The following is a 25,009-nucleotide window of genomic DNA, read 5'->3' as shown; positions in this document are numbered from 1 at the left end:
AACATCTGCTAAGCAATCCAAGAGGCAATTCTAGATAGATTTCAGCCAGTCATAAAGAGGTGTGCTGGCACATGGCGTATGTGATGCTCTAGGAGCATGCTTGTCCAGCCATGGCACATGTACCCTTTGTGACTGTTAGCCCAGCAGCTGATGCTATCCTTCTCTCTACTAACAGGATCATCCACTGAAGACAGATGTGAAGTTCACGTAGTACTGTATCTCGGTACCCCGAAATGCTCTTTACACTCATATGCCCGCCTAAATTTAACAAAATTCTTCATATTGCTATGTGTGTGTAAATTCACATTTGATATTCTCAGAATGTGGATTTACACTCAGAAGAAGATTTACGTGTTCGTGTGTGTACATTGGGTGCCTGGAAATGAGGGTGGGTATTCTTTGGTGAGCATGCCTTGGGAAGCTTGTGCACACCCACAAAACTACAATCATTGTGGACATTCAAACTTCTCTGCTGCTCATTCCCACCTTGGGCATGGTGGGATATTTACTCCTGTCAAGGTACATCCATGCCCAGATGAAAACGGAAGGGGTAGACCTCCAAACATTGTGTTGGTGTAGGGGAAGTGTGTCTTTTCTGATGGAAAAATATCATCTCATGGAGAAAAAGGGAAAAAATGTATAGTGCAACTGCACTTCAGCACTGCATCTGCACATGCGCAACTAGGCATTGTATACATTTACAAATGTAAACTTTTTTCACCGGTGCAAATGGAATTCTCATTAGAAGTCTAGGAGTACTTCTGAGAACCTACAACTGTCATAGCTTCCCAGGCCTAATTCCCAGACATAGTACTGCAATCTTTTGTGAATGCCAAAAAAGTTATACTATTTTCTACAGGTGTAGACGGAAATATCTGACTTGTTTGGTGAATCGGGTGCTCAGTGTGTATGAAGGCCGTAGCTGGTTTGTTCCTCACCTCATGCTTGCCCAGTTCAACAGGGAGGATAGCCTAGCACTTGCCTACTTCATAGAAGACAATATCAATAATAACTACCCAACCTCTAGTTTGTATAACGCTCTGTACACGAGCCCTGTGAATAAAGGTAGTTCTAAACGAGAGACGAAACGAAACAAGGGATCATTTTAGTCTCATTCACAAAGCAGGGCTATAAGAAGTCAGAGATCTTCTTTCGTCGATTCCATCCTAACTTTAGAGCATATTTGTGGGGATTTACAAGTAAATGGATGACTGTACCACTATGGTAGATTTCCAGTAGTATTACAGCTCGGCTCTGCTATGTGGAAAGTCTGCAGGAGTAATGGAAACTAGATTGTTAGTCTGTGGGATGAACCCTACCTCTTGGTACGAGCGATGGCCGAGCTCCAAGGCCGTGACATAATCTAGTTAATAAGGTTTCTCAAAGGAACGGTCCCCTCTGAAAGACCTTCGTGGACTAAAAGCCAACATGCTTGTTGTCAAGGTTTGCCACTGGGAACTTCTATTGTTACGAGCTGCCCAAAATATAAGTAGCTGGCCAGTGGTCACTTTGAGCAGGCCCTTCATCAGTGACACTCTGCTGGGACACAAACTGGCAAACAGGAGGCAGGCCTCAGCTGAGAACGCCTATTTTCTTGGGAGAGCCTCAGATTGTGGGTCGCTCACACTTTTGCACGCCTTTCTTGGACTGGAAGGACGTGTGAAGGAAGGCAATCACAAGCTTCTGTGGGAAATGCAGCCAAGCAGCACAAGCCAGACAGCAAGATGGAACTGGATGTTTATAAGCAAAAATACAGCAACCATTTTAAGAGGCGTGATTGTGATATAAAATATAAAAATCTATGTTGGACAATAATTTTTAATTAAACCAAGCAGTTGTCTGTCGCAAGAGTGCTGTGCTTAGATCTGCAAAGCCATAGTTAGAAAACGACATTTTTAAAACTGCACTAACCAAAGTGCAAGGAGGCTATAAAATTGAGAAGTACATGGCACTTTGAGACAGATGCACGATACATTGGTTGCAAAATAGTGGTTGCCACGTGTGTAGTTTTGTAAGCACAAATGACAATGTAACATTCCATACAGATTAAGGGAAATTACTTAATCCCTCAAGAAAGACAATTTATAACTTTTCAATTACCTGAGTTTTAGAACATTGAATGGCCGGTCCATGGAGGATTTCCCAACTAATCCAACATTTTCATTCAACAATATTGCGCCCATTATAGACTTTACATTTCTGTATGCAGCTGAGTATACATTGTACAATTAATCTAAAATAATGAAAATAAAGGAAAGTGATCATGACGATCAACATATCAGTTCGTGTCTAGGCAACATATATTTGAACTCTGCTTAACAAAATAAATACATTGGTCCACAACTTCTCTTAACCAGTTAAAACATCTTTGCAAGCAACCTTTCATCAATTGCTGTACTAATTCTCCAGGCACACAGGAGACTAAATGAACAATCAATGACAATTCCCGAATGGAAACAGTTCCTTCAAAACATTTTTTTATTTTTTTTAATTTCTTAACATCATTAAATAAGTACAAACAGAAATGTAAAAAATATAGGAAAAAGGAATAAATATGATGCACAAATCTTATTTAAGAAAGAATGCTAAAAGAAACAAATTCACTGCATGGCTCCAGAAAAATCTGAAGGCTAAATGGACTGTGATTATAATATTTCTTGAAAATTGTAAATGGTTTATTTGCAATGTCTAGGTTCCAAATTTATCTCCCAAATCTGATAGTAAAATTACTTTTATCCTAAATTATTCTATTTCTCAAATGCAAATCAGTGTAATAGGTAAGAGCTGTCGGCCATTCAGCGCCCCAGGCCCAAATAGAATTCCAATAGTTGTTTTCAAGAAAAATCCTCCATTTTGGATTTATCTTTTAGCATGCTTGTTTACTAATATTATGGAGACTGGACAAATTCCAAAGACTTGGAAAGGACAGTCCAACTAAAAGTGTCTCTAAACGAGAACGCATTCCGGCTCCCCTGCCATTTTGCATGTATACAGCTGAGCTTCAAAACAATGTGGACTCCTGGCAGGGTTTTCCACCTAAATTGTCTCAACAAAAACGCACGCAGATGACCTTACTATCATATCTAAAACACAGTATGGATTTCAATATCGATGTAATTGCCGCAATCAGTATAACGAGAATAATTGCCTAACAGTCTCCAAGTTCAGTAAATTTGAATGGAAAAAAAATAATTCAATAATAGAACAGGTGGACTCATACCCTTTCCTAGGAGATATTTTTGTTAAATGCTTAAAGTGGGAAGAACAGGTACAGAATATTAAGAACAAATGAAGAGATCACAAAGGCATTTAAACGATTCTCTTGCCTGTATGTAGGTAGAGCTGTGAGCCAAATAACCGCTGCTGTCAATACAAATTTGAATCCGATGTTACTCTATGGATCGTTGTTTCTTCAACTAAATATGGTCCAACATCTGGATTCAAATTTTATTACAAACATTCAATAGATTTTTCCCTTGAGACAATGATCTACATATTCTCGTATCAGATCGCAATTTGGACTAAAATCATTAAGGGCCTGATTTAGATCTTTGCGGAGGGGAATATTCTATCACAAATGTGATGGATATCCCATGTGCCTTATTATGATCCCGTTATATCCTATGACGATCGTAATACAGCAGAGGGGATATCCATCACATTTGTGATAGAATATTCCCCTCCGCAAAGATCTAAATCAGGCACTAAATTCCTTGTTTAATATGGCTCTCATGAATTATATCTGTAATTGTAATATAGCAGAGTCTTAAGAAATTCATTGTTGCAGAAATTACTGCAAATAATCCACATATCAAAACCCAACATAGAAAGTAAGCATTGACAAATATGATCTACTACCACTAACTTCATTATTTGAATTTAAGAAATGGAGCCACAAACAACTAATCAGCAGGAAAATAAGGAGATTTTGTACATTAACGATTTAACATTCTCTTCCTCATACAGAAACACACATTGTGGGAAAGTCACCCTTTTAGTATGTTCACCCCAATGTCTATGACTGGTACTGGTGGTAATTGACCCTGACTGTGCCCTGGGCGCTGCAAAACAGACCCAGGGCCAGTGCTCTGAATAAAAGGTATATGGTAAAATGGCACAATGTTATTATTCCAAATGGCAATGACAGACCGTGTAGGTCCTTAGTAGATAATAGGACAAGGGGGGTTTAAACAACCTTTGAGTCCCTAGGATATAATAGGACAGGGAAGTTCGGAGGCCCAGTAGATTTCTTGCACTGGAGTGTGCACTGCCTTGCAGACTGTCTTTAAAAAGTCAAATGTGTGCAAATTCGACTCTGGGGTCCAAGGTACTTCCCAGGTGATAAACTACCTTATTTTTATATATAGGTCACCCTCAAGGTCTCTCCTGCATTCCAACCCCCCCCCCCACCTCCCTAGAGGTGGGGTATCATGGAACTATAAACAGGGACATTATAAAATATGTTTTATATGCTCTGGTGAAGGAACAACCACACTGTTCATTTTCCCCCATAGTATATTCTTAGCTCCTTAGGATAACATGGGAATATTTTCCATAAGCCTAAGTATGGCTAAGATGACGCTAAATCTGTCATGAAAGGACTCATAAGAATGATAATGATAAATCCAACAACTTGCCCTTGTTGAATTTATCATAACTAGTGCAGAAAAGAAGTTATAAGACTTTCTTTTCTTTAAGCCAAATTCCAGCCTGCTAGTGGTCTCTCCTGATTGGTCAGCCCTAGCAGGATTAGCCGTGCTGCTTTTATGAGGTGATAAGCGGCCTGCCCTGAGCAGAGGCTATCTGATGGGGGAGGTTGGCAGATGATGAGGCCAGCCCAGGAAGGGGGGCTGGGTAAATCAAGTTGAAGCTTCAAATGGAAGCCAGTCAGAAAGGAATGCAACCAGGACTGCCCTCTCATCCTGTAACCCACAGAAAGATAGCGAGCTTAGGAAAGGAATTTGCAGATGTGAGGAGGGGAAGTTAATGAAATGAGCTACACCAGTGGGTTGTTTTAGCCTGGTCTTGCTCCCCTGGAGAAAACTCATTGGCGGGGGTTGTCATGTTTCTGGGTAGCACCCTGCAGCTCATTTGACAAGGATGCCCACTGACTGTCCCCCAAGATTGATGATTGTATAAAAGTGGCTGATCTGCATTGAAATTCAGATCTCCTACCTGAAACAACAAGAAGAAGAATGACTGTCCTGCTGGAACACTTGTCTGCAACCCAGAGGACTGCATACTGAAGTATTGCTCCTGTTACGCACTACAACAACAGCCCCAATTACTTTGCCTTGCATTTAAAAGGACTCAAGAGTGCACTCCATGAAAGCAACAGATTAAAAGAGTTTCCCCGCACCAGCTTCCACAAAAGTTCCCAGCCTGAAGTGCGACCAGTAGACTTGCAATGATTTGGCCAGGTGCATTGTGGAAATTGTAGTTCCAACATCCCAAGGAGTAACTCAGGCATTCTGGAACCTTGGATTGGGATTGTGGACCACTTTCCTGCATCAAGAAATACTTCTGGAAGTAATTGTTAAAGTGTTACATTGCTGATGGCTGGAACTCTTGGGTGTGCCCCGGTCCAGTGCAACCTTCCCTTTGAGAGCTATTTGCTTCTCAGCACTAGTTTTACTTTTAATCTTTAAACATTCATATCTCTGGTTCCCTATATTGGATTTGTGTTGTTTTGGTGTCATTTTTAAAGATAACTATATTCCTTATTTTTATAAACTGGTGTGGGATTTTTATTTTATGTTGCGTCTTATCTCTGTACAGACTTGGTGTATTCAAATGTTTTACCTACCTGTCTCCTAAGTTAAGCCTGTCTGCTCATTGTCAAGCTACCAGGGGATAGGCCAGGGGCTATTCTTTTGAGACCTTGACTGAGCCTAACACTGGGGGCGTTATTGCTAGTGGTAGGTGTGTACTTACCTCTACTAATAACCAGCCTCCAACACTAGTTAAAGACTCCTATACTTCCAACAAGCAATGTTGTCTGCAGTCCAATCTTGAAGCAAATTCAATGACAAGTTATTTGAGATACAGATTACTTTAATTCCCAAGCTTGCAAATAGAGGGCCACTGGATTGACACAGGGAGGAACAAATAGACTTGCCGTCCCTGTAACCTGACAGATGAAACTTTAGAACATATCATTTATAACAGTCATATACTACTTCAAATCCAGGCAAAATATCTACGGCCATTTTTTAACTCTACTAACATAAGAATTGTTAAAGACGCTATTTCATTTATTGCTAGAAATAACCAACTTGTTTATTGCATATTGGATGAAATGTTTAATTATCACTTACAGTTATTTATCTGCAACACGAGTCCCATTATTGCTATGAATTGTTTTGATAAGCTTCTTTGTTTTAAAGCTACCAAGACAAGAATTGGTAAAGTAGCTATTCCATTTCGTTATAAAAAAATAAAAAAATTAATGTAGGTATTATGTGCATAAAGATATTTTATATAATCATCATTAGTGAGTATTTTTTAAGTATTTTTAAGCAGTGAGGCCACAAACTCCAGCAACCAGTCAATAAAAAACAATAAAATTTAGACACACAAAAGTTGAATATTCCCATATTGAGTAGTATATCATGCATAAATGTGTATTTGCAGATGTAACGTTTTCCCCTCACTTCCTGGCAGTGGAAAATTCAGCGTGTAGGTGGATTTTCCAACATCATAAATTAACTTTTTGCTTCAAAGATTGTGTTAAACCTAACTCTGTGAATCAGGATGTGAAATTTCGATTTGCCTATTTTTTTTGCACACCCTAATGACACGTAAGTGCACAAAGGTTTTATCAAATTGGCCATTCATGAATAACGATATCATCTAAATAAAAACACATGTTGACAAGCGAAATTACCCACCCAGGGTGTGTTGGATTCTTCGGGTGTTAACACATTTTGAAACTTCTCGGTATAATCTCTTGCGCCTGCTGACTGTCTCCTTTCTCGGTGCAATACAGCGCACCCCAGTAATGCCATGGCGGCATGATTCATTAGTTCGCAAGTGTTGGCCCAGCCTTGGATGCTTGCAGTTCTCGTAGTACAGTTTTACATGTGTGATGTATTGTGGACTTCAGTGGTGCCAAAGGTTGCCAGGTAGATACCGTGCTGTCTTTTCTGGCTGCTCACCGAGGAGGTTCCAGAGCTAGTGATCACCGCTCGGATCTCCTCTCTCGCCTCCCTTTCCTGTGTCTGCCCATCGCCCTCCCTCTCTCGCTTCCATTCTCTTTCTCCCCCCACCCTCTGTGCTGAGCTCACTCCTGAGCCCTGCCGGTGTTTCTTCCTCTATTACGTAGACTCTCTTCCCGCTCTCGGTCTCTTCCCTTCTCTTACCTTTCATGTCTCTCTCTTAATCTACTGCCACTTTCACTCCGCCCTTCTGTCTTGTACACTCTCATTTCTTCTGTCTCTGCCTTTCTCTCTCTAACCACTTACTCCCTTTATCTTGCTTTCACTGTCTCTACCCTGCCTCTCTCACTCGCTCTGTTTCTTTCACTCGCCCCCCACTTCATCGTCACGCACCCCATCTCACTCACAATTCCAACCATCTGTCTCTTTCCTCCCTCTGGATCTCTCCTCTCTTTTTTACTATTGCCCCCTCCCTTCCCCGACCCTCTGTCCCTGGTATTCCCCCACTCTCTCTCACTCACACATTCGCACTTCTCCCTCTCCCCTCCTCACACGCATACCCTCACGCCCCCTCTCTCACGCCTCCTTTCCAGCTCTCTCACCCTCTCTCCTCATGTTTTCACTCCCGCCCGCCGTCATCATTTCTGTGGCTACGGCCTCTACTTTACCTTCATCGTTTCTCTCCCTGCTTCTCTCTCCTTCCTTTCTCTCTTTAAACATTTTCGCTGCTCTTTCTCTCTCACTCGCTCTCACCGCCTTTCAAGTTCTCTCCTTGTCGCTTTCTCACTCTATGTCTCTCTTTCTCAGAGAAACGGTCACTGGGAGCACGTTAAGTGTTTTGTCTGATGCAATTTACTCTTTGTGACTACATGACTGGTATTGTTGTTGTAATTTGGATCTAAGTGTATTTACTTTCAGTTTTTGCTTTGTTAGGACAGTATTAAAACGAAAGACACTGACAACGAAGGCATATTTTAATAGTATAGCCGGTGTTACGATGGCTGGACCACAGACTATTGAATTTATAGCATGCCAAAGTAAGATTTGCAACAATTTACTGTCATCTAGTGGTAATTATTAGTATTGCAGGCATCATGTTTTCCCTTCAGGCAAGTGGATGCACCACAACCAGTATGATTATCTTCAAAACTAAGAAAGTAAAACAATAAGGGACACATTCGCAAAGGTTTTCCAGGCGTAAACCTGACTGATACATAGAAAACGTTGTGATGTATAAAAGGATACAATATGCGTGATAAACAAAATAGCAATTGTACATTTATTTGAGTTGTTTCCTTTTGCCTAATGTACGTAAGTTTTGCTACAATTCGAATTCGGATAAAGGTTTCAAATACATAATTGTTTAACGCCTACCTGAGTGTTGCCTCTATTGTAACCAGAGACCACGTCATACACTGAGTTATAAAGACAAGCTTTCCGGTAGTCTTTCACAATTTTCTTTTGAGGCTCAATGTTTGTGACTGGAAATTGCCATTCATAGAAATCATGTTGCAGTCGGTGACTTTTAGGATATGTGCAAAGTGTAGGGGAACGAAAAACGATGAACCACACCATGGAAAGGTGCGCGCGGAGACCATATTGCACTAATAGGCGCAAGGTTCCGCTACGTGTTGCACGAGACGTGCAACATATAACAAAAAATAAAATCCGCTGTCTCCTGTGCAGGATTGGACGCGTGCTCATGCTACCCTGTTACAGTGAGTCATGACATTTTGAAAGTCAACGGAATTCACTGAAAATACAAGTGTATGTTGGAAAATTGCACTTCCTGCAGCCCAGAATTGTTTGCATTTTTTCTGACTTTAGATCTCTGTGCACTTTACCCCTGCTAACCAGTGGCAAAGTGCTTGTCCCCCATAAGTCCCTTGTGTGTGACACAAAGGGGTACCCAGGGCTACAAGAGGACTGTAGCACTCATTGTGCTATCCTCTACATGCAGGCTCCCCAGCGACATATGAGTAGCTCTCTTGTGTGTGCAGCCCAGGGTACCAAATTAGAAGCTTTTGCTTGGTTGATTTAACATATGTATACCATAGTTTAAAATGTCTAATCATGAAGGAAATGTGCGTGTTTCCAGAAGTCAGAAGCTGAATGTTTTGCTAAATATGGATGAATTTTCAAATTATGGTTGAAGTGGATATTTGAGTGACAAATCATGTGGTATTGGGAAGACTTATAACTTATATGATTACCTTGGTGCCAGGGAATTGCATTGCAGCTATGGTTGTTATGTGTAACCTCATAAAGGCAATCATCATTGACAAAGGCTTTTTTACATTTACTGCTGGCAACTGTGCTTGCTGAACTGAGACTTCTGGTAATCTTGTATATGGTGGCCACTAATGTAATCTTGTCCGTTGTGGTCATTATTACAATGCTAATAATAATAGTAACTAAGGAAGATTTTTATTGAACACACATAGCTCCTACTACAGAAAAGGTTGTATACACCTGCACTACAGTGATAATGTTAACATGATTACAGGCCTCCCACCAATAGCCCGGCTTTGCAGGTTTTAATTGCAGATTCGATCTGTGAAATAACCCCTTTTGACTGGCCTAAATCTTCCTTTTAAGTCACCCCTAAGCAAGCCTTATTTCCCATCAAGAAGGGTGAATGGTATTTAAAAGTAGGACATGTAAATGTTTAATATTAAACATACCTTTACAGTGCCTAGCACTGCAAAGCTATAGTCACTGTATCAAGGGTGGGCCACAGGAAAGCACTGGGATACAATATTAAATAGTGATATATATATATATATCTCAGGAATGGGTCTACTATATTACTAAAAAGTAACTTTTAGAAAATTACCTTTGCCTAGGCTGGTGTCCTTGGAAGCTAAATCAGCATTTCACTCTCCGGCTTCAGCCAGACAGTAATTAGCATTCAAATAGGTATGAGTGAGGTGAGAGCTTGCTTCCAGCATTAAAGAATAGGCTGAGCTGAATGGGAAGAGGTGACACATCTAAGCGTGGAAGAATATGCCTGGGAGGTTGGGAGGATTCCCTTTGACAGCTGAGGTATAAAGTCCTGCTTGAATGCCACATCCTGCTTGACAGGTCTGCTGGAGTTTTTCATATGATACTTGTGGCAAACTTCAAAGAGGCCTCCACTGTCACAAGCAAATGCTAGCTGAAACATGGGCAATACTCTTATTTTGTCTCCCTTCCCACACAACCAGTCAGTCCCCAATCACAGTGAACCTATTTTATGACATTACACAGCCTGTTTGACAGTTCTGCTGGGTTTACCTTTTACATTAGGGGCACACTTCAAAGAGCGAAGGGCAGAGGTCAAAGTAATTCTTTTGTACCCAGTGTCTGGTTGCTAAAAGCTCAGCTTTATTCTATCAGACTTCTGTCTCTAAGGTTGTCGTAGGTATAGGGACTGCGTCAAATTGGATTTTGATGTGTGGGGAACACTAGGATTAGTATGCTACCCTTGCTCAACCCCAGCTCTCAGAGCCCAAGTTTGCTGTGGCCGAAGAGTTCAGCCACTTGAAAATGCTCAAAGTGGGTAGTGTTAGCCCCACAAACCCATTAGTTAGGATGTACCTAAGGCTGATTCCCAACCATTAGTTCCTCCTAGGCATAAATTTAGTGCCCCAAGGCACCCACATCTAAACACTTCTCAACTTGTAGAAGATAAGAAGAGGTCTGAACCTGCTGTCTGAGACCTGAGAAGAGTATAGAAGACTAGGCCTGCCCTCCCTCCTGTACCCAGGGCAGATAAGTGGACTCCAAGATTCATAAAACTGTTCTCCTCTTTCAGTTACAGGGACACAACAAGCTCAGGAGGCCTTTTTCGGCAACTGCCCTGCTGACCAATGGCAACTGGACTTCGACTGGGCCCTCCTGTAAGCCTCTGCCTGCCATGCTGTGAGTCTCTAAGTGCCTCCCTGAGGTCCTGGGTGGCTTTAGAAGTGTACTCCTGTGGTGAATTGGGTCTTAAAGAACTAAGGGCCTGATGTATACAGCCTTTTCACAGTCACAAAAGGCCAAATTCACAGAATCAGGCCTTTTGTGAGTGCAAAAAGGCATTTTTAAGGCCAAATTGTGATTCAGTAACCTGTTACTGAATCACAATTTGGGATTGCGACTCGATATTAGGAAGAGGCGTGTTTAGGGTGTCCTTTCCTAATAACGAATCGCAGTGGTATGTATGAATGTTTTCAAGTTGGTGGAAACCCATTCGCAAATGGGAATTGGGAATGTTTGTAAAAACATTTTTTAAGAGCAGGTTGTGGTCCTACAGGCCACCGGCTGCTCTTAAAAAATGAAAGGAAAGCATTTTTTTTAATGCATCCTGCTTTCCTTTAAAGAAAATGCGCTGCATTTAAAAAGAAGATTGTTTTATTTAACTTAATCACAGACATGGTAGCCTGCTGACCTGAGCACGCCACCATCCCTGTAAGTTTTGCGCTTCCCAAAGGGTCGCAAACCAAGACCTTCCTCATTAATATTTATGCAGTAGGTCTATTTGTGACCAGCAGGGAATATTTGCGCATTGGTATTTGTGATTACCTAATAGCGATTCGCAAAAGTTCACTAATTAGCAATCGCAAACAATTACTTATGTACATCTGGCCCTTAAGTCAGAAGGTAACATTTCTTGCACAGGACAAACCTAATTAGTGTACCAGACTCACACTCTATCACAGTCAGCGTTAAATTGCATCAAAGTCCTGTTCTACTGCTACCATTGGCTAACATTGGCACTCTGGGCTTCCTGGCACTATTTCTACTTAAAACATGAAAAATATATATCTCCAGTACCCCTAATTGGATTTTTGACATTTTGGTGTCATTTTGTGTATTAAATCTTACTCTTTTTTTTAGTGTTTTGCATATTGACTGCATTATTGTTTTAGTACTGCATAAATACTTTTCCCCTAAGTTAACCCTGTCCATCCATGCCATAGCTAGCAGGGTGAGCTCAGCTTTATTGAGTGGCTTTAGTGGTCACTTGAGGTCCTGGGTGGCTTTAGATGTGTACTCCTGTTGTGAATTGGGACTTAAAGGACTAAAGTCAGAAGGTCAAATCTTTTGTGCAGGACAAACGTGATTAGTATATCTGAGTCGGACTCCATTGTGGTCAGAGTTGAATCGCGCCTAGGCCCTGTTCTACCACCACCATTGACTATCATTGGGATATTGTGCTTCTTGGCACTATTTCTATGTAAAACTTTAAAAATTCACATCTCCCGTTACCCTTATTGGAGATTATCACCTGAGGTGGGTACACACCCACCCTCAACTAATACTCCAATTTCTTAAAGTGTTTCTATAAAACACATGCACTGAAAATATATTAGAATATTTTCATAGAAGGCTAACTTTTTTTGCATGCAACTTTTTGGGGAGATGTTGCATGTTCTGAAGCAGTGCTTCTGTGTCAGAGGTGGGCAAGCCATAGAAGGCTCTTGCAAGATGCCAGAGTTTCACTCAGCTGGAGGTCCTCCAGGAATACAGGGCCCAAAAACAGCATTACATTCTTTGCTCTCACCTCATTGTCAAACACCTTCTCCACTTGTACAGCAGACGATGTGGCTACCATCAGCACCATGCCAAAGACTTTCTGCATTTTTATTACAATCTAGGGTGGGATTCCGTGGTCTCACTCACAATGATGCCCACCTCCCCTCCCTCTAAAGAACATTTTGAGGGGACACTGAGACTCCCATATGCCATAGGTATTCGTTGCCTGGGTGGGAACGGGTGCTGACTGCCTGCACCCCAGGGTCTGCAGGGGTCCATGCCATACGCCTGGAGGGATTCAGGCAGACTGATCAGAAAGGTGCCATGGATGCTGTGAATACAATGTACTCAACAGCATTTTTACGGTCAGCCCAAGTAATCAAAAATGTAAAACGCCTGAACAGTCCATCTGAACTACTGCCTGATGCAGCTGATTTCTGCACTTCATCTTTTGAATTTGCCAATGCTTATAATTGACATAACTAAAGTGTTGAACTTCAGCCTATTTGTTATTATGGGGAAGCCACTGATAATAACATAAAAAAATGGAATGCTTTGCTTTCTTTAAATTGGTCCTTTTTTCTAGAAAAACTTTGTGTCAGCTCTATTTAACCTGTAATGTGTGTAATTATTTAACATTGTGAACTACTTTCTCATGGTTTACTCGTGGCAGTGTTATCAGGCTTCATAGGTGGGCACAATGTCAAAGCTATTGCTTTTAACTCACTCGTGAAAGCAGTGATACTTTCTAATGCACTAAAATGAAACAAAAGTGTTCAAGAATTCACCTTTTTTATTTGAAGAGTCTTTATCATATCCTTAGTTGACATTTGCTGCATCATTTACATAGCACTCACTTTGTATTTCCTAGCTTGTCCACCTGTAGTCCATGTATTTATCCTGTAAGTTATGCAAGATTTGTTTATCTAAGGAATTCACCATAACAGGTATATTTCATCCCTTTGGTCTGCTGTTGCCAATTTGTTTTAGAGACAGCTATCACGCCTGTCTAACAGGATATCAGTCAGGCCAAAATCTTTCTCAAAAATCTTAGCCAGATATAATTTCTTACTTGTACTATAATTTTACAGGTACTTAGTTATCTAAACCACACTCTTCAGAGACTAAATCGTAGCTAAGCTTCAAAATAGCTCAGCCTTATGACAGTCTAGAGACTAAATGCCTGATTTAGAGCTCGGCAGGTGGCTACTCAATCACAAATGTGAAAAATATCCTGCCCCTGTATTAGAAGTGCCATAGTATATAATGCACTTATAATATGGCTGATGGGATATCCGTCATGCTTGTGACAGATTAACCCATCTGCTGAACTGTAAATCATTCACTAGGGGCCAGATGTGCAAATATCAGATCACAAAATACTGGTAATGAAACATACAAAAGGTGATGGAAGGCTGCTTGCAATACGTCTAACCACTGACAATTGCTCGGGTAGTAGTCCAACCTATCGTTCTTTTGCTCGCTTTACCATCTCAGTTTGGACCTAGCCGTGATCAAATATGTCTTGACCCTGCTCCGCTTGGGAACAGTCCAGCCTGAACTGCCAAGCCAGGTCCTCCCTGAACCAGAACACAAGCAACCCAGGACTGGATTTTCCTAGTAATGGGCTCATCAGTTGGGGAGAGCTTGGTTACAGTGACACAGTGAGCATGAGACTTAAGGCTGGGCATACCCATGCCACGTAGGGTGGTACATGAAACACAAACCTCACGAAGTAGGTAGTGAAGCATCTGTGAGACAGCTAGCTATTGAGATCAGACTGGGACACAGCTGGAAATCTGAGGAGACTGGAAAACAGAATCACATGTTTGCTTGGTGCAGAACAAATCTGCTTCTACTGTGGATGGGAGTGTGACCTGCTCTGACCAAGATTTGGATGTTTTGTTCTAAAACAGAGTTCAGCATTAAGGCTTACATCCCAGTTATAAGAGACGGCCAGCCAAACATACATGCACTGTGCTGAGCACTCCCCCTCACTGCTCTTCACCCCCGTGGGCCCGCCACCTTTACCAGAAAATGATCATAAACCAAGTTTACGATTGTTTTCTGGTAAAGGTTTGCCAGCTGCTGCTGCTGGCAGGGTCGGGGTGACGCTCCTTCACCCAAACAGAGGAGCCGCCAGTGCCCATTGGTCTGCTTGAAGACTAGAGGCAGCCTGAAGCTGAGGCCCCTTACAAGTACCGGGTTGGAAGTTTCATTGTTTGTTCATACAGAATGGAGGATCCCTGTGAAATGAAACTCTCACTTTAAGAAGCTATAACTTACCAGTGACTGATTAAATTTATGCTGCTTTTTTATTTTATTTTAATCATAGAACACTTTTTAATTTTACTAAATTGGTCTGGGAGCTTTAAGGAGTTGTTTCTTTATGCAAATATTGTGATGATACTGCTAATCTTTAACACACGTTTTTTGAAGTTGCCTACAGTCTTGGTCCTGCACTGCTAAAGGGTAGACAATGTTGTGTTAGATAAACAGTGTTTTCCTAACTAGCAAGTGGTTGGTGAGGGAATTTGCCCCATTGGGCAACTTGGCTCCCTACAAAAATAAATCAAGGAAGGTAGCTCAAAGGGTTGTGCAACTCCTTTTGATTTCTGTGCGTTTTTTATACACACCACCACGGGATCCGTGTGAGACAGCCTGAAGTTCTCTCAAGGTTAATTAAACGAGTGAGGCTAAATCCTGGCACTATGAAGCCGTGGTGCTACAGCTCTTAAAAGGTGCAAGCTGGTGAGAGCAAGGGCCAGATGTATGAACATTTTTTGCACTCGCAAACGGTGCGAATCGCAAAATTCGGCCGTTTGCAAGTGCAAAAAAGTGGTCTGCGATGCATGAAAGGCATTGCCAGACCACAAATAAGAAATCGCAAAAATTGCGATTTCTTGCGTTGCGACCTGGTTTTGCGAGTCGCAATTTGTGATTTGCAAAAACCACATCGCAAGGCGATGCTGAAAAAAATCGCAAATCGCAATTTTTCGCAGAATGGCATTTTGCACATGCAAAATACCATGAAATGAAACCAGGTGGTAACCTGGTGCAAAATTTTAAAATGCATTTAAAATGCATTTTTAAATTGAACATGTAAAGCACACATGCCCTTTTGGCATGTGTGCACCTTACATGTCCCCCAAAACATTTTTGGGGTGCAGCAGAGGGGGCCATAGGCCCCCAGCACCCTGGGCATTTGCATTACCAAAATTGCGATTTCTGGTTCAGAAATCGCAATTTTGGAAATGCTAAAAATTCGCAGCTATGGGCCAACAGGCCCATAGCTGCGAATGGGGCCGGTATCGCAATTTGCGATTTGGTAAAAGCATTTGCGATTTTTAAGAAATCGCTATTACCGAATCGCAAATGTGATACATGGCACTTTGCGAGTCGGAAATAGCGATTTCTTAAAAGTCACTATTTCCGAATCGCAAAGGGCCGTGATGGTACATCTGGCCCAAGTCACGTATATACTACACCGTTTCCAGCGACACCAGAGACTGGGCAGGCTACCTGCTTATTCCACTGGGCATCCCCCAGGGGGTTTGAAGACACTGGAGGCCGGTACTGGAAGGCGGAGGCCACTGCTGACCCAGTGGGTGCCATAGGAGAGACAGGGAAGAGTGAGAGAGGGACAGAGAAGAGTTGAAAGAGGAGAAAGGAAGCAGGACTGGTGTGAACATTTTTGCCAGGGCTGCTTTTGCTTCCCAGTCCGGCCCCGATGAGAAATCTACAGCTTAGGAGAAAGCGTTTCTGGCGCGCGCGAGAGCTAAGAGCCCGGCACATACCGAAGGACACCATGTGCTCGTCCACCCGGCCTGCAAGTCGCTGCTATCATTAATCATCTTAGCAGGCGCCGGCTCCCTTCTGTGATTAGGTTGAAACCCAGCTAGACATTTACAAGATTTACTCTAAGCTAGAGGGGTTACAAAAAAAATCAATTAACTGGCCGGCTCTATTCTTAGAAACGAGTGTATTGAATAATTTCAGCGAAGCAGCTTATAAATAAAGGCGCTGTTGCCACTGAGCCAAGCTTTTGCTTGGACCCATGGCTGAGTTCCCCTCCGTTTGCGGCCTGTCCTGCACCCTTCTGTGGGCGGAGATAAACCCTCAGCCATTACGGATGTCCACTTTGGATACATTTCTGCTCTTCTTCCATACCGCTATCAATCATATATATATATTTATATATATACATTATTGCTACATTAAAACTATGTTCCTCATTTGGTCTAGTGTTAGCCAAGGCGTTTTTATTTGACAATTATCATGTGCATAAATCGCTTGCATAATAACTAGGAACAGCTTTCAGCCAGCCCTCTTAGTTTATTGATCTGTTGTTATGTGATTTATGTTTTTCCCACCCACTTCAACATGCAGCATGGCCCAATGAGTCAGTCCACTTTAGCCATGGGCTAACTTCAGCGTGAGTGAATGCATTCTGCTGTTTCACAAGGATCACATCCCCACACAAAGTAGCTCCCGTAAATGCTTGGGACTACAATGGTAACATGCTTTTTTGAGACCAAAAACTATCTTTGAATTTAGGCAGTGATTTTTGTTTTAAATTGACGAGGGAGGGCCTGGCAGGTTCCCAAACAATAGCTTTGCAGATACTATGACAAAACAAAACACGCAATGAAAAAGCTAGCAGCTAACACCCGATCAATTGGCTTTGCCAATGCACGTTTTTTGTTGATAGGATCCAATAATTGTGATATCGGTGTCTATGTAACTTAATCCTATGTAGTTCTTACTCAATTCAGCTATTTCTTCATTTGTTGATGTAAATAGTATTAACCCTGTTTCTGGATAAAGGTGTAAGTAATACAATTTGAGGTCAGAATATTGATTCAAGTAGTCTACTTAAAGTTCCTCTAATAATACTTCATACGTTTATTTTTGGATATTTTTCTACTGGATGTTCTCTGCCACTGGTCTTTTCAAGACAACTCTGATTGGTTGGCTTGTAAATAATGCGTATGTGTTAGATTGTTATGTACTTGGTGCATAACTCATGCTGTTTCTGGTACCACAACCACCTTGGCCTCTCTTGATTTTTTATTCATGCCTCTAGGTTGAAGTGTGTGCTGTCATCTTCGGTACTGTGTCATCTGCAAATTTATATAGTTTAAAAAAATTAAAAGTGAAGTGACCAGCTTATTGAGTTGGCTTCTTTTGTGAGTATTTAGGATTCAGACCGGAAGTGACGTTGGACTCCACTTGATCCTGCTAGATCAAGTCCTGGTGGAAGCAGGGGGCGGGCAGTGGCATGATGGAAGCAGCTGAGTTATGCCCTCTGCTTTCCATGAGAACAGCAGATCCGTAGGTGCCTTTGGAGTGATAACCAGTCGTGGCATGCATACTGGTTCAGTTGAACTGTCTGGAAACCTATAACAAGCCAGAATGCAGAGCTTGAACTTCCCATCCAGTATGTTAAGATGGGCAGCTATTTCAGATTGGCCAATGAGCCAGAGAACGGGCACTGCTTCTGACAGATGCTTCCCCTACTTACAAGGGCAAGGCAGTAGGGAATGGTTAGGCAAAGCAGATGTTGACATCTGAAAAGTTTAATTCTGCACAAGAAGGAAATTGCTATGGGGTTTGAATAAAGAAGACAGTAAAGAAAGAAAATAAATTAGAAAACCATAATGACGAAAGTCAGAAAAAAGCCGGACATGCAAAATGCAGATGTCCTGGAATGTGTTTGTGTTCTATTTTAAAACTTGCTGTTCCCTTCAGTGCTCTAAAACCATTGAATCTACACTGAAAGCCATGTCTGATTTCCATTCTGAATCCGGTTCAAATGTATCACTTGGGTGCTTCCTGCATAACATACCAGAAATCTGTGAAACGTAACAGTGCTGTCCATTGTCAGGCCGATAACCGACATCAGGCTGATATTATGGACAGTCCGTGTAATTTACTGGCAGGTTGTCCCTGTGAGGTATGCGGGCCAGTGTTTAATTTGTGCCCAGGGTTGCAGGTGGTGTAAGAACCCGCAAGAGCTAGACAGGATGTGTAAAGTAGCGGAAACAAGCTATGAGGTGAAATTAAGACTACATAATTTCGGCAGTGGGCATCTCTGGGGTTTTGCAGTGTTGGTGGTTGGCTCCAAACTCAACCATTGTTGGGTCCTTGCTGATTTTTAAGCACTGATGCCTCCATACCCATTGTTACAAATTCTTTAAAACACACTCCGTGAGTGAGCTTGCACTCCGTTTCGGGATGAGTATTTTGTAACACTTCAGTCTATTGGCTGTTTGGTGTATCACTCTGTCTCCTATGGAGTGTTTGCTTTGCAGTGTATGATGGACTATTTTACATTTTCACCCCACGTTAGAACACCATCATACAAGAAAAAAAATATAGGTGGTACATCCTTCTCCATTCAAGGAACCAAACTATGGTATTCATGACCCCCAACTATAAGATCCACCAATATCTATCTTGTCTTCAGTAGACTACTCAAGAGTTGGCTTTTTCCTTCTTAACCACCATATTCAAACAGCAATGGACTTCATATGCCTGTGATGATAAATATTTTTAATCTGAGTATGTGTATATTCTTTATAAATATAGTTCTGTAGGGAAAATGTATCGCTACTATGTCATAACAATAAATTACACACATACTCTTTAAACCTGTTTAACAAATGTATATTTACTCACGGTTAAATATGTATATGTATGTGTGTGTGTATATGTGTGTGTATGCATGTGTTTATGTATGTGTGTGTGTATATACATATAAATGTGTATGTTATTCTATGGTTAAGATGTTCATAGGTCATTGCATAGCTCCTAGATAAGCTGTTATATTAGATACTTATGAATCCCTGCTCTCTTTTTATATCACATTGATCAAATGTTTTATCATCATAAGCATTTCAGTATTCAAAAATTGAGGAAAGAAAGGTTAGAAAACTACACTTAGTAATTGACTTCAAATATTACAAATCTTGAAAGTCTGTGTTTATACAATACTACTTTTCTTTTCATATTATTATACCCATTATTATATTTCTTGAACATATATTCTCTTACTATGTATCTACATATCTATTTAATTATTACTCTGGTCCTACTGTACTAGACAAAAATTAAATACAAATAAATAAAATAATATCTATAAATAAAACTCAAATTATAAAAAAGTAAATTAAAGTAAAACAAAGAAAATAATAATAATAATGAATAAATAAATTAAAGAAAATAAAAATAATGATTAAAAAAGTATATATCTATAAATACAATTATAAATAAATACAAATAATATAAATTTACTCTCTTGTAAGCTTTACTTTGTCTACTCATCACCATATGTCGTGTCTCTATCAATCTATCCTCCATCCCCACTCTGACTCATCCCAAACCCATTCTACTACTTTCATCTCCAAAATAACCATGCCTAAGCTCTTCCCTCCTCTTCCACATCTAGCTCACCAAAACCTCAGTTTACTAGCATGATCTCCCAAACAACCCTACTAAATTCTCCCTCATTTGTCTCACCTTTGACTCATCCAAAACCCCTCCTGCTACTATGATTTTCCTAACACTTTCCACAGACTCTTCCCTCCTCCATCTCTCCTTTATTCATCCCAAGCCTCATCCTTTTACTATAAACACCCAATTAACACTTTTGGATTCTTCCCTCCTCTATCCCTCCATTACTCTAGTCAATCCAACTAACAAACTCACGTATCCTCTGCTCAAATGAACTCATAACAATACTAAAACTGTACTCATATTTCCCTATACTAATCCACCACTAATTCCTCTTGGGTTCTGAAGTAGCATGTTACTTGCCGAAAAGCATTCCAACACCTTGTGAGGGGTAGTAAGCACTATATAAATGCTATTACAATGCAATACAAAATGAGCAAGACTGGAAGCTTCTTGAACATGATGGGTTCACCCATAGAGTGGGCTTTCAAATTGCAAATGGTCTCAATCCAATGTGGTTTTTTAACTTCTCTCTGAATCAACATCCGAGATAGATCTTCAAGAACCAATCTGCCCTCATCACAAACAGAGCAAGCCAACTTTTTACAGTTTCTTCCTGAGCAAAAATGTCATACCACTACAGGAGGCAGAATAGTTTATCAAGGTAGCTCAACCTACGTACATTTTGAACGCTCATTGTAGCTAAAAAAACATTTATTTTAATTTAATTTAAGTTAATTTAATTTCTTTGTTCAAAAGAAGTACACTACAGCTAAAGGCCTGCTCCAGTGTTAAAGGCCCAAGCTTTTCTCTTGGGCCTTTAACAAGGGAGCAGGCTTTTAATGGCTGGTATAGCCCAGCTACAGTGGACTATCAAACAATTAGAACTTTCCGCCCCATGAGCGCAGAATGTTCTAATTAGTAAAACAAAGGGCTCATGGAGCCAAATGGGGTTGAAATCCCCCTCGTTCTCCAAAGCCTTAGTTCACAGATGTTGCTGTGAATGTTCTACAGCTAACAGCATGTACAGGGCCACGGCTGGTAGCTGTTGAACATTCACAGCAAGAGCTGTGCACAGGGACTGAAGTCAGCCCCTGATTCTCCCAGGCTTGGCTGAACTGCTTTCTGTAGCTCAGCCAAGCCAGGAAGACCCAGGAGCTGAGCAGCATTCACCCAGCGAAGTCTGAGTGTGTCCTCCTGGACGGCCACTACCTTACGCTTTCCATTGCTGAAATAATATATTTTTGAGAGGCAGGGGAAATAGTAAGGCAGATGCTCTGTATTAGGACATTGAAATTTTAAGAGCAGCGGCCCTGTATGAGTTCAGATACGCCGCTGCTACTCCATTGTCTTCAATGGAGTGCTCAACATTCCAATGTTCAAATAATTGGTATCCATATTTTTTCCTTATGAAATATGATAACTCATAAAGTGCTGGCCCTTATCATGGCATGTATTTAAAGACCACAGACTGAGGCATAGAACCGAAAATGTAAAGAAACCAAACCAAGGATAATAACTCAGGATTCTGAATTATATTAACACTCCTAAATACTAATTCACTCACAGTGTCTGTGCATTTATGGAAATACACCACAAGATCAACAAATGCATAGATCAAGGCTCATTCGTAGTCGCTAGCGCGGGTTGTGTCAGTGAGACACTCAAGTGCAGATTTATAAAAACCCTTTTGCAGAACTAAATGATATATAGGTTACAAGGGGTGCACCTGCACTCACAAATAATGAATACTGATCTACAGAATAAGAATTTGTGTATTTTGTGGATGCAAATGGCATTCACCACTCTTACTCTGAAAAATCAGCTTTTTAGCAGGAGTGGATGGGTGATCCCATTAGACTGCCATGGGAGGTAGCATAATACCACTAGCAGTTCAAAATATAGCATGAGGTCTGTCTCTGTTGGCCTGCAGTGAGTAATGTTACTTTTTCTTGACAACCCTATTTATCTGCTGGAAGAAGTGAATAGCACTGTTTGATATGGTGAGGCCAATTGCAAATCCTACCTGTTTATCTCGTATAAGGTTTTCACCTGTTCAAGACATAGGGCCTCATTATGAATCTGGCGGAGGAGATCACGCCGTCCCAAAAATAGGATATAATGGAAATTGTAATACTGCGGACGGGAAAGCCTTCACTTTTGGCACAGAGTAATCCCCTCCGCCAAACTCGTAATGAGGCCCTCACTGTCTAGTAAGCGCCTAAAATAAACCTACTTCGTCTATTGTGTGACCATTTTTCGAACAAAATGTTGAAGCCTGGACTATTGATGATCACAAGACCAAACTCTCTTATTTCAATCAAGCATTATAGCACCTACAACCTCTCTGCCACTTCCTTGCTAACAGCCCTTTTAACCTGTACGTATTAAATTGAAGGAAATGTGTTTTTCTTGGGTAACAAATCCTCTGGTTTTGGTTATTCTTAGCCCCCTCAAGTTATAGATGGGCAGACCCACACAGAAGAAAGTAGCTGGCCCTTTCACTTTCATGTAATATTTAGAAGCCACAACTCCCGGTATTATAATCACTAGACTCACACTTGAGGAAGCACAGGAGCCCATAGCATAGCTGAGTGATTGTCAGTAGAACCTGGAAGAGTTGTGCCCTCCTTCTTCCCTGCTAGCCATATAGTATCCCATAATCACCTGAGTATACAATGCATTTCAATGCACCTGATATGCTGCGGCCAAATCTTGCGTGTTTGTGTTTGGTCTGGTCCCAATATTAATTGCTGTGCTGCTTCTTAGCATCATGCTGTTTCTTTTCATCTCTAGTTGACCTTTCGATTAAATATGTGCGCATTCAAGTGACTCCATACATTACAAGGTAACTTGAAGGTCTACCAGTGGGAGGGATTGGAGCCATTTTGGTCAAACCCTTCTATTTGCGCAGACTGTTTGTTTTATATATCATCAACCCCTTTCAGATGATGACTGGTACGAGCTATCTGGGTCAAACTGGGGTAGTGTTGGCACCAAAGTTCAGGTACTTTGTGATATTAAAAATAGCCCTGATCTTTCTAGTCCTGTTCACAGCTCCCATGGCTACTTCAGCATTTTGGGCTCAAAAGTGCATGAGCATTCCTTATTAGCTTTTGATTAAATTGATATAAATGGGTATTATTCCATCAATATGAGTGTATCACTTGGCATCAGTCTAAAATGGTGTAATTTCCCCAACAAAGGTCCGCCTGTATCATTATTTTTGTTGCTTGCTGTCACTTTAGATCATCTTCCCAATAACAGCTCTCTTATGTTCTGCTGTCTTCATGAAAAAAGCGTTACTGTTCTTGCAGTAGAGTTGATGTATTTTGTATCTTATTTGTCAATTTATAGATATGGATGTTGCTGTGTAAATACTTTGGAAAGTGTTGTATTTTGGACCATCTTGAGATAACTCAACAAATACTGATGACGGATTCTGGCCTGGCTCCACATTAACACTCTGCTTTGTCTTTGTCTTTAAGGATGGAGCTTTAGCATGGGCTCTGCCTATCAGTTTCACAGCTGGCGCGTCTTCGTCATTGTATGTGCACTTCCCTGCGTCTCTGCTGTGGTGGCTCTCACCTTCATGCCGGAAAGTCCTAGATTCTTGCTTGAGGTATGATCCCGAACCTGGTAGATTCTCAAGACCGTGTGTTTCCTTGAAGTTTCGGCATGATGTTGATTTCTTGTTCTTTGTTTTTCCCTAATTACAACGCTGCAATTTTTGACGCATTTCAACATAGATTGGAAAACATGATGAAGCCTGGATGATCCTCAAGCAAATCCACGATACCAACATGAGAGCTCGCGGTCAACCAGAAAAGGTCTTCACAGTAAGTATTGTCCACATTGTTCACATTTTATTTTATTTGATTATATTATATTGTAATTACGATTGCAAGAATAATATGCTAGTCAAAATGCATAGCTGGGTAGATGTGAGTACCAGGTTGAACAACATATGTATAGCATTTGGTATAGTAATAATAATCAGTGAGCCAACCATATATCACTGGAGCAACCTACTGCTCACTCTATCAATGTATTATTGTGGAAGCCTGCAGATAAAACATTCAACCACATACCCAGTTGAGACACTACTGCAGTTACTTTCTATTAATTCCGAGTTAGTTCTAAACACATTAATTTTGACTGAGGAGAATATTGATTTTAAAGGCATTGATACCATTTCAATGTCCAGGGGCTGATATACAAGTATTTTATTTTCTGACCTAGAAAAAAAGTACTGAAGTGTGCATCATTCAAAAAAGATGGGATAGGGTGAGATATGCAATCTATATTATATGTGGTAACTCATGTACATGTAACATCCAAGGAGGTGTAATAAGGCGGGCTAATTCGCCGATGGAAAATAAGGTGTTCAAGGACGGGGGACAAAAGAAAGCTTCAGCCAGGTTCTCAACAATTCCTAGAAATGTCGGGTGTTCTTCACACAAATAAACTCACTCAAGGTTGATCCGGTTTAAATAAATGCATTTTTTACTTCACCGATTTCTTCAATATCAGGCCAATGTATCATCAATTCAAACTTATTTTAACATCAGTTTCCTCTACAAATTCTGGAAGTCCATTTACTTGATCAGAAGGGAACTCTTTTACTTCTAGAAAAAAGCTGAAATAAAGACTTTTCAGAGAAAACAACCCCTAGCGACTATTAAAAAATGAAATCCTTGGTGCGCTATTCCTCATCACTACACACTTAACATAGCAGTACCTGAAGATGCAGTCACAGAGCACGTCTTCCCAGCATCTGTGCAATGATTTGCTATTGAGGTCATGTCGGTGTCTTCTTCACCCTGCCCTTGTTTTCGGGTTTGATAAGCATACATCCGTCCACTTCCTCTTAGGACCCACTTGTGAGTTTCACG

At 40.9% G+C, this 25,009-nt stretch overlaps 1 protein-coding gene across 1 annotated transcript in view; it reads left to right on the top strand.

Annotated features, from left to right (window-relative positions):
- SV2C (synaptic vesicle glycoprotein 2C) overlaps window positions 1-25,009 on the top strand; it is a 588,766-nt gene that overhangs the window by 445,550 nt on the left and 118,207 nt on the right. The window contains exons 5-6 of the mRNA XM_069223649.1: window positions 23,603-23,736; window positions 23,864-23,953. Of these exons, the coding sequence (XP_069079750.1) occupies window positions 23,603-23,736; window positions 23,864-23,953 (224 nt within the window). The remainder of the gene's footprint in view (window positions 1-23,602; window positions 23,737-23,863; window positions 23,954-25,009) is intronic.

The sequence above is a fragment of the Pleurodeles waltl genome, chromosome 1_1, assembly GCF_031143425.1.
Source record: "Pleurodeles waltl isolate 20211129_DDA chromosome 1_1, aPleWal1.hap1.20221129, whole genome shotgun sequence".
In the NCBI taxonomy this organism is placed as follows: Eukaryota; Metazoa; Chordata; class Amphibia; order Caudata; family Salamandridae; genus Pleurodeles; species Pleurodeles waltl.
Note: the sequence above shows the minus strand (reverse complement) of the source record. Positions and strands in the feature narration are given on the sequence as shown.